This window comes from Symphalangus syndactylus, chromosome 12 (genome assembly GCF_028878055.3).
Source record: "Symphalangus syndactylus isolate Jambi chromosome 12, NHGRI_mSymSyn1-v2.1_pri, whole genome shotgun sequence".
NCBI lineage: Eukaryota > Metazoa > Chordata > Mammalia > Primates > Hylobatidae > Symphalangus > Symphalangus syndactylus.
The window spans coordinates 45,873,936-45,884,066 of NC_072441.2; the positions used below are offsets into that span (position 1 = coordinate 45,873,936).

At 35.2% G+C, this 10,131-nt stretch overlaps 1 protein-coding gene across 3 annotated transcripts in view; it reads left to right on the plus strand.

The window, feature by feature from the left end:
* Positions 1–7,580, plus strand: part of BTBD8 (BTB domain containing 8) — a 118,022-nt gene extending 110,442 nt beyond the window's left edge. For all 3 annotated transcript variants that reach the window (XM_063625379.1, XM_063625380.1, XM_063625381.1), the window contains exons 15-18: positions 5–92; positions 506–645; positions 3,135–5,465; positions 6,724–7,580. In XM_063625379.1, coding sequence (XP_063481449.1) covers positions 5–92; positions 506–645; positions 3,135–5,465; positions 6,724–7,193 — 3,029 coding nt within the window. In that variant the 3' untranslated portion in view covers positions 7,194–7,580. The remainder of the gene's footprint in view (positions 1–4; positions 93–505; positions 646–3,134; positions 5,466–6,723) is intronic.
* Positions 7,581–10,131: the final 2,551 nt, after the last annotated feature.

Here is a 10,131-nt window from a genome sequence, read left to right on the forward strand (position 1 = left end):
ATAGCCATAAAATCTCGACCTGTTTCAAGAGTTACCAATGGAACTTCCAATAAAAAAAGTATTCATGAACAAGACACTAATATAAATAACAGGTAGGTCTTCATTCAGTGTTTTAACCTATCTGTTAGCCTTCTCTGAAAGTTAATTATATACTAACTGCTAGCTAAATATTTTTAAAATCTTTTATTTTTTGTTTAAAAAAGTAATATATTTACATAATATTTTAACAGTTTTTTATTTATTAAAAGAAATTAGTATATGCAAAATGAGGCACAATATTTAAAAGAATATATTAATGTGTACTATGGCGTATGATTATACATTGCTTTATTATACTTGATCTACAGTTTTATAAACTTAAAAAGACTTATGAGCATATGATTTTTCTATTTTCAGGAGAGATGTATTTTTTATTTCTTGAAAAAACTGTTTCAGGTATCGGTCTTTTAAAAAGTTCATGTTTTGGAATCTCAGTGTAATACTGAATGCAAATAATTTTTCTTAGTGTACTAAAGAAGGTCAGTGGCAAAGGATGTAGTGAGCCAGTACCACAGGCAATTTTGAAGAAAAGAGGAACTAGCAATGGATGTACTGCAGCTCAGCAGAGGACAAAGAGTACCCCATCTAATCTTGCTAAAACTCAAGGTAAAGCTGAAATAGTACTGGATATCTTGAAATTATTTCCTTGTGTAAACTGGATAAGCCAAACTCTGATTTGGAACTTCAGTAGCAAATAAGCAAAATACGGTTTTACTCATTTTATGTTTGTTTCACACCATAGAGATGAGATTGTAAACTTTTACTTTTCAGACAGGTGTTTTGGGATGTAGGTTTGGTTTTGTTGTTGTGATTGTTGAGACAGGGTCTTGCCCTGTCACCCAGGCTGGAGTACAGTGGCATGATCACACTGCAATCCTCCTTCCTCTGCCTCCCAAAGTGCTGGGATTACAGGCATAAGTTAACACACCTGGCCTCTGTTTGGTTTTTATTGTCTTTTGTGAGAGAAATAATTAAGGGAGTCACTAGTTTATCTGCATTTCTGGTCCTTTTAAATATTATGCCCATGTTTCTTGAAAGTTCCTTTGGTAATTATAGGAATTTCATTTGTAAAACTGGCACTAAAGAGCTCTTTAAAAAGTAAGAGTGCAGGCTAGGCGTGGTGGCTCACGCCTGTAATCCAAGCACTTTGGGAGGCCAAGGTGGGTGAATCACCTGAGGTCAGGAGTTCAAGACCAGCCTGACCAATATGGTGAAACCCCATCTCTACTAAAAACACAAAAATTAGCCAGGTGTGGTGGTATGTGCCTGTTGTCCCAGCTACTTGGGAGGCTGAGACAGGAGAATTGCTTGAACCTGGGAGGCAGAGGTTGCAGTGAGCCGAGATCGTGCCTCTGTACTCCAGGCTGGGCGACAGAGCAAGACTTTATCTCAAAAAAAAAAAAAAAAAGTGATAATGATAATAATAGTGCAGTCTAAACAACTATAATACATAAGGAGGAAGAATTTGCCTTCCAGAATCTGTGTGAGTCCATTGTTTTTCAGTGTTCTGAAAAGGAAAAGAGTACTGACCAGATTGCATAATTTGCTAGCATAACAACCGATTTTCAAAATTGCTTTTATGTATCAAGCATTCATATATGTAAAAGCAGTTTGTAAAATGCTAAAGACAATTTTGATTTAGATTATGAATTATTACTGAAAATCAATTAAAAATAAGGTAGAGAAAACATTTTCTTTTTATTATTATTATTATTATACTTTAGGTTTTAGGGTACATGTGCACAATGTGCAGGTTTGTTACATATGTATCCATGTGCCATGTTGTTTTGCTGCACCCATTAACTTATCATTTAGCATTAGGTATATCTCCTAATGCTGTCCCTCCCCCCTCCCCCCACCCCACAACAGTCCCCGGAGTGTGATGTTCCCCTTCCTGTGTCCGTGAGTTCTCATTGTTCAATTCCCACCTATGAGTGAGAACATGCGATGTTTGGTTTTTTGTCCTTGCGATAGTTTACTGAGAATGATGTTTTCCAGTTTCATCCATGTCCCTACAAAGGACATGAACTCATTTTTTATGGCTGCATAGCATTCCATGGTGTATATGTGCCACATTTTCTTAATCCAGTCTATCGTTGTTGGACATTTGGATTGGTTCCAAGTCTTTGCTAATTGTGAATAGTGCCGCAATAAACATACGTGTGCATGTGTCTTTATAGCAGCATGATTTATAGTCCTTTGGGTATATATCCAGTAATGGGATGGCTGGGTCAAATGGTATTTCTAGTTCTACATCCCTGAGGAATCGCCACACTGACTTCCACAATGGTTGAACTAGTTTACAGTCCAACCAACAGTGTAAAAGTGTTCCTATTTCTCCACATCCTCTCCAGCACCTGTTGTTGCTGGAGAAAACATTTTCATATCCTAGTAATAGCTAAATGTTAAACATTTTAAAATATTTGATAATTCTGTTTGACAGATTTGAATGTCCAAAGTATCATCTCTAAGACTTTCACCAGTATAAACAAATAGATTTCCCATATTAATCCCCTTCTTTCCAGTCAGCAGTTTTAGTTTCCAGTGGAGATCTAAGTTGTTAACCCTAATGAGCTACGGTAATAATAGTCTGGTTATGACAAGTAAATTGGTTTTATTCATGTTTGAAGAAAACAACTGCAACAATTTTAACAGTTCTATTTATTTTATATTTAGCTTGATTCTCCTTCTCAGCTATGTAGAACACACTAGTTTTTTTCTCCAAAAACTTCAAAGGGAAGACCTTTCTTGCTCCTTTGATAAAAGAAAATCCGATTTTTTCACCCTCATATATTTTTGCAAATCCAGTTTTGGCATAAAAATCAAGTCTCTTTGCTTGAGGAAGAGAGATCCTATTTTAGTAATTTTTACTGGGACCCTGGAGTAGTCCCTCTATTTTTAATTGAAAAAATTTTTTTATTTTATCATGTAACTGATTCCTAATCTGTGCTTGTCCATTTGATCATAGATATGTTACCCTTCCATTGTGTTCTTGATTTTATTTTTTCTGAAGTAGTTTTAAAGCAAATACTAAATTTTACTCACAAATTGGAGGTGATATTACATTACTGAATATACCCTCTTACTTTTCTTAGGATCCCAAGGAGAGTCACCAAACTCAGTCAAATCTTCAGTCTCTTCAAGGCAGTCTGATGAAAATGTGGTAAAGTTGGACCACAATACAACTACAGAGAAACAAGCACCTAAGAGAAAAATGGTCAAGCAAGTACACACAGCTTTGCCTAAGGTTAATGCAAAAACAGTGGCCATACCTAAAAGTCTAAATCAGTCAAAGAAAGGTGAAACGTTGAATAATAAAGATTCAAAACAGAAAATGCTTCCTGGACAGGTTATATCAAAAACTCAGCCTTCCTCCCAAAGACCTTTAAAACATGAAACATCTACTGTCCAAAAAAGTATGTTTCATGATGTGCGTGATAATAACAACAAGGACAGTGTTTCTGAACAGAAGCCTCACAAACCTCTCATTAATCTTGCATCTGAAATCAGTGATGCAGAAGCACTCCAGTCATCCTGCAGGCCTGACCCACAAAAGCCATTAAACGATCAAGAAAAAGAGAAGTTGGCATTAGAATGCCAAAATATTTCAAAGCTGGATAAATCATTAAAACACGAACTGGAATCAAAACAGATTTGTTTAGATAAAAGTGAAACAAAATTTCCTAATCACAAAGAAACAGATCATTGCGATGCAACTAACATATGTTGTCATTCTGATGGGAGTGAGAATGTAAATTCAAAATTTTATAGCACCACAGCCCTAAAATACATGGTTTCAAATCCAAATGAAAACTCCTTGAACTCTAATCCAGCGTGTAGTTTAGACTCAACAAGTGCAGGGCAAATCCATTTGATATCAGATAGGGAGAACCAAGTAGGGAGAAAAGATACAAACAAACAATCAAGTATTAAATGTGTGGAAGATGTTTCACTGTGTAATCCTCAAAGGACAAATGGTACCTTAAATTCTGCTCAAGAAGACAAAAAATTGAAAGTTCCCGTAGAAGGACTGACAGTTCCTAGTAAGTTGTCTGATGAATCTGCTGTGGATGAAGACAAACGTGCTACAGCAGACTCAGATGTATCTTCCAAGTGTTTTTCGGGACAGCTATCAGAAAAAAATTCTCCAAAAAATATGGAAACATCAGAATCTCCAGAGAGCCGTGAAACTCCAGAAACTCCATTTGTGGGTCACTGGAATTTGAGTACCAGTGTTCTGCATCAGGGAGAGAGTCCTGAATCTGACACTGGCAGTGCTACCACCTCCTCCGATGACATAAAGCCCAGATCTGAAGACTATGATGCCGGAGGGTCTCAGGATGATGATGGATCAAATGACAGAGGTATCTCTAAATGTGGCACTATGCTGTGCCATGATTTTCTTGGAAGAAGTAGCAGTGATACCAGTACTCCTGAGGAATTAAAAATTTATGATAGTAATTTAAGAATTGAAGTAAAAATGAAAAAGCAAAGTAGTAATGATCTTTTCCAAGTTAATTCAACAAGTGATGATGAAATCCCTAGGAAAAGGCCAGAAATTTGGTCTCGATCTGCAATAGTTCACTCTAGGGAAAGAGAAAATATTCCACGAGGCAGTGTCCAGTTTGCTCAGGAAATAGATCAGGTATCTTCTTCAGCAGATGAAACAGAAGATGAAAGATCTGAAGCTGAAAATGTTGCAGACAATTTCTCTATATCTAACCCAGCTCCTCAGCAGTTTCAGGGAATAATTAATTTAGCTTTTGAAGATGCAACTGAAAATGAATGTCGTGAATTTTCTACAAATAAAAAGTTTAAAAGGTCAGTTTTACTTTCAGTCGATGAATGTGAAGAGCTGGGATCAGATGAAGGAGAAGTCCATACTCCGTTTCAGCCTTCTGTAGATTCTTTTTCACCTTCTGATGTTTTTGATGGCATTTCTCATGAACATCATGGAAGGACCTGCTATTCCAGATTCTCACAAGAAAATGAAGATAATATTTTAGAATGTAAACAAAGTAAAGCCAATAGTGTATGTAAAAATGAAAGCACTCTCTTGGATCTTAGTAGCATTGACTCTTCAAGAAAAAATAAACAGAGTGTTTCAGCCACAGAAAAAAAGAACACAATAGACGTCCTATCCAGTAGAGGCAGACAGCTTCTTCCAGAAGATAAAAAAGTAAACAATGGAAGCAATGTGGATAATGACATTCAGCAACGCAGCAAATTCTTGGATAGTGATGTAAAATCTCAAGAAAGACCATGTCACTTGGAGCTTCATCAAAGAGAACCCAATTCTGACATACCAAAGAACAGCTCTACAAAATCTCTAGACTCCTTTCGGAGTCAAGTTCTGCCTCAGGAAGGTCCAGTGAAAGAGAGCCATTCTACAACTACTGAAAAAGCTAATATTGCTTTATCTGCAGGTAATGTACAGAAATAGAAATGCTAAATGCATAAGAAAACAAGTTTATAAAATTTTAAAGTTGTATGAAGCCCTGAATGTTATATTTTAGTCAGATAGAATAATTACTTAAGCAACAGATTAAAATTTTAAATGAAAAATTTCTTAATATGAAAATTAGCTAGTTACTCATTCTTCATTGTTCACTTAAAATCCTAATGAAGTAATATCTAGTAAAAATTTTGATTGTTATATAGAACTAACCTACTAAGAGATTTTACATGAAAGAATAAAAACTAAGTTTGCTGCTATTTAGTTATTTATGTATAATTTAACGCAAGAATTCTTGACTATTAGAAATTTTATTATAAATTGGATATGATTTATAGACTTGATAGTATATGAGGCCTGTGCAATAACTCTAGTAATATGTAACTAAAACCACTGAACTATTTTAACAACTAGATTATTAAAATTTATATACATTTTACAGAGATTAAAATTTTCGGGATCTGTCTATTCGAAAGTTTTCAAATAAAAAGATAAATTTCCTAAAAGAGATTATATTTAGAAGCAATGACAATATATGAAAAAAGCCCAGGCTTATTTCATATTGTTTAGATGATTTTCTGTCTAATTGTTTTGTGTTTTTTGTCTTCCTTATTATAGTAATTCAGACTAATGACCCACATTTAAAATATGCAATAGTGGCTAACTGAGTAGCTATTGTGTATTATAACTAAGAAAAATACTGATCAGTAGTTTCCTGTTCAGCAAAATCAGAAGAATAAGGAGGTCTTTAAAGTTGTACTTTTTTGTTTGTTTGTCCTTGCTTGCATCTTGCTTTGCATGTGCAATATACAAATAAGCCTTTAGGTGAAATGTATTTATCCCCACCTTTTGCAACGGACTTACCCTAAAAGTCATCATCAAAACACTATGTCTTTTTTTTTCTCTTTTTCTATTGTAGTGAATTAGATATATGTGCACATTCTATGTTTATGTTTAAATGATTTATGTTTTCTGTATCACAAGTTTTCAAATTAAAGTATGGAGAATTACTGTTAGTTGCCTATGTTGATTTTGCTTCTAAACGTTACCCTTGAATTTTTAACACAGAAAAATGCCTCAAAAATCTTGTCAATTTTGTATAGGTGTTATTTTTCCCATTCTGTGTTTTTTTTTGGACTATCACTGTTATATTGTGTGAATATTCTACAAAACTCTGAAGGGTACCAACGTGCAATTTTTACATTGTGTAGTATTATGAATTATTTCAGGAGACATAGATGATTGTGACACACTGGCACAAACCTGCATGTATGACCATCGGCCTTCAAAAACCCTGTCTCCAATATATGAGATGGATGTAATAGAAGCATTTGAGCAGAAAGTGGAATCAGAAACACATGTTACAGATATGGATTTTGAAGATGACCAACATTTTGCAAAACAAGATTGGACACTACTAAAGCAACTGCTCTCTGAACAGGATTCAAACTTAGATATTACAAATTCCGTTCCTGAAGACTTAAGTTTAGCACAATATCTAATCAATCAGACACTACTTTTAGCACGAGATAGCTCAAAACCTCAGGGTATAGCACATATTGACACTTTGAACAGATGGAGTGAACTAACATCTCCACTTGATGATTCCTCAGCGAGCATCACCATGGCTAGTTTTTCCTCTGCAGATTGTTCGCCTCAAGGCGAGTGGACAATTCTGGAACTGGAAACTCAGCATTAAGTGTTAACATTTTGGAAAAATTTATGCCACTCCTTTATTTTTTGATGCCTATATTATATTCAAATGATAATTGCATTAGCCGGATATAAACTTTCCTTAATATTGAGTCTTTCCAATTTAATGAGGTAAACATAGTTTATTTATTAATATATCACATACATAGAAAAATGTTTTTCTAAAGTTTTTGAGCATGTTTTCTCTAATTATTAGAGAAATTAGAAGACTTATAAGGAAACCCTTGCTTCAGTTTTCCTTTCCTAGCTGATGATTTGTTCACTTGTTCATTATTCAAGAATTTAAAATGTGAATGCACAAGTAGATCAGTCCCTTTACTTTTTGCTCTGCATAGGGTAACATAGTAATTTAACAATAAAAAACTTAACTGTGCTTGTGTCCATTCATGTAGAGTTTTCTGTGACTAACATTCAAACTCACATTTAGGTGATTGAGGCTGATAGCTGAGTGTTGGGGAAAATCTTAGCTTTCCCAACAATTCAGGCCCAGGAAATTCTGAAGCAAGTACATCTCAAATTTCAACCACATCATTACTAAAACAAGAGAAATGGAATTTCCTGTCTCTCTCTTTTGGGGATATATCCAGAGAAGGGAATCTGCCCTTGTTCAAAAGCATAGACTTCCTTTACAGGTAGTCACTGATTCTCCATTTTCCATTCCATGTTAGGGATATGTTGGAACTGCACCTGCAATAAGCCAGCACTAAATATAAACTTGAAAATGAGTATATGAGGCAATTGAGTTACGGAGTTTAAATTGTGTGTATGTGTATGTACGTGCACGCACACTCACGTTTGCTTTCTTGGTGTGTCAGTATACACCAGTTCCTTATTTCCTGGATCAGATTGTCTTTCAGTCTGTAATTTTGGTAGTAAGTCAAAGATAAAAACCTTTGCTACAAAATGCTACCTGGTAGCGAGTACTTGGGTACTTTTGATATTGCCAGTGGGATTATGGGATTTCATAAATAAGCCTCTCTCAAAGCTTTGTGACTCATAATTCTCTGAAATGTGTCTGAAGTAAGGACATAGTTTAGAATCCCTTTTCTAAATTAGTAAAGTCTTCAAAAAATAATATGATCTATAACTGTATTGAATACCAAGTCATATTAATGCACAATTATTTGTTCTAATAACATAGTTATGTTAGGGTTAGCTGCTAACCTATTATACCATAACTTTGCTATGCCTTTTTTTAAACTAGCTCTGTGAAGAGGGGCACTCGTTCAAGAAACAGTTACTAACTCATTCATTCAAAGTCAAGAAACGGGCTCTGGATTTAGGCACTTGGGTGTAAAGAAAATAAGACTTGAGTTCTGCTCTAAAAATAAATAAATAAATAGTTTAGTTTCTAGTAAGGGGACATGGGGGCGGATAATGTAAGAAAAAGTTCAAAATATAGTATTAAAAAACTTTGTAACTTAGAGCTGTATGGGAATTTAGAGATTATTTCGTTTTCTTTCTTCAAATTCCAAAGAAGGGCTCTGATGCCCAGAGGAATTAAGAGCTTGCACAAGATCCCACAGCTAATTTGTGGGCTAGGATTCAATATCTGTAGCCCACAATAATACCACTTTGGTATTATTTCTACCACACAACACATTTTATTTTTCTCACAAACCTGAGATCAAATACATTTACAGGTAGTTTGCAGTACAGAGAGTTTGCAGTATAAAGAAGTATTATATGATAAAGAGTCAAAAGACAGCACAAATTTCCAAGACACTGTTTTCTTTTTCTTCAAATGTGAAACTATTTTAAGTGTTATTTTCAAAAAATTTCCTCAGAAGTTCACAAATTTATAATTGAAAATTTCTTTTCCCAGCTTTAAGGTCTTAAAATCTTCTTAAACTGCTAAACATTAAAATCTACTCAGTTTCACATCACATCTGCAAGTAGATAACTAACTAGGAAGGCATTTTGCTTACATAATAACCACCCAGAGAATTTCAGGACATATTGTGTTTTCATAGCATGCTCTTTTGTGAACCACACATCTACCAGTCTGTTTGCTATGGGACTCTTTGTACTAGTGCTTCATCATTCAACAAACAAAAATTGAAAAAGAATTGCTGACATTGATTTAGCACTTACAACATGCTAAATGCTATGCTAAGTGCTTTAAGTACGCATTAACACATTTAATTCTATGAGATATGTCTTCTTATCTTTATTTTACACATGAGGAAACTAATGTAGAATCCTTATCCTGGATGAGCTACCATTGTAGCAGAAACCAAAGGAGAAAATAGCACACTACACTATTGTTTATATGGGAGCCCAGAAGGACAGCTTGTCAGGAAGAGGTTAGAGAAAACTTCTTAGGGCAGGTAACAGTCTGTGACTGCTTCAGAATCTATGGAGGAGTTTTATTAGCTGCAATCTAGTTGAAAGTTAGGCCAAGGGACTTAAAGTTGAAGATGCACTTGTATAGCAAGTACTTTGCTTTTACTTAGTATGTTGCAGATAATTAAAATATAAATCTTTTTAAAGATGCTTTTTGTACATAGTTTACATGAGATTGCAAAACTCCAATCATCCATAACGAAATATTTTTTTTTAATTTTGATTTGGGTTGCTTAGGGAGGACTGGTGAGATTTATGGAAAGGGTTTAAAGCCCCCATTATACCATGTTTTGGTGAAACCAGGTAGCATCTGATGCTGGCCCAAGGATGAGTAGGAATTTGCTTGGTGACAGGGCAGTGTAGATATGGCACTACATTAAGGAATAGTGACCAGGGTGGGTATTGAGTATAGGGAGGAAGAATAGTAGGAGACAGGGCTAAAGAGTTGAGCTGGTGGGCCAGGCGCGGTGGCTCAAGCCTGTAATCCCAGCACTTTGGGAGGCCGAGGCGGGTGGATCACAAGGTCAGGCGATTGAGACCACCCTGGCTAACACGGTGAAACCTCGTCTCTACTAAAA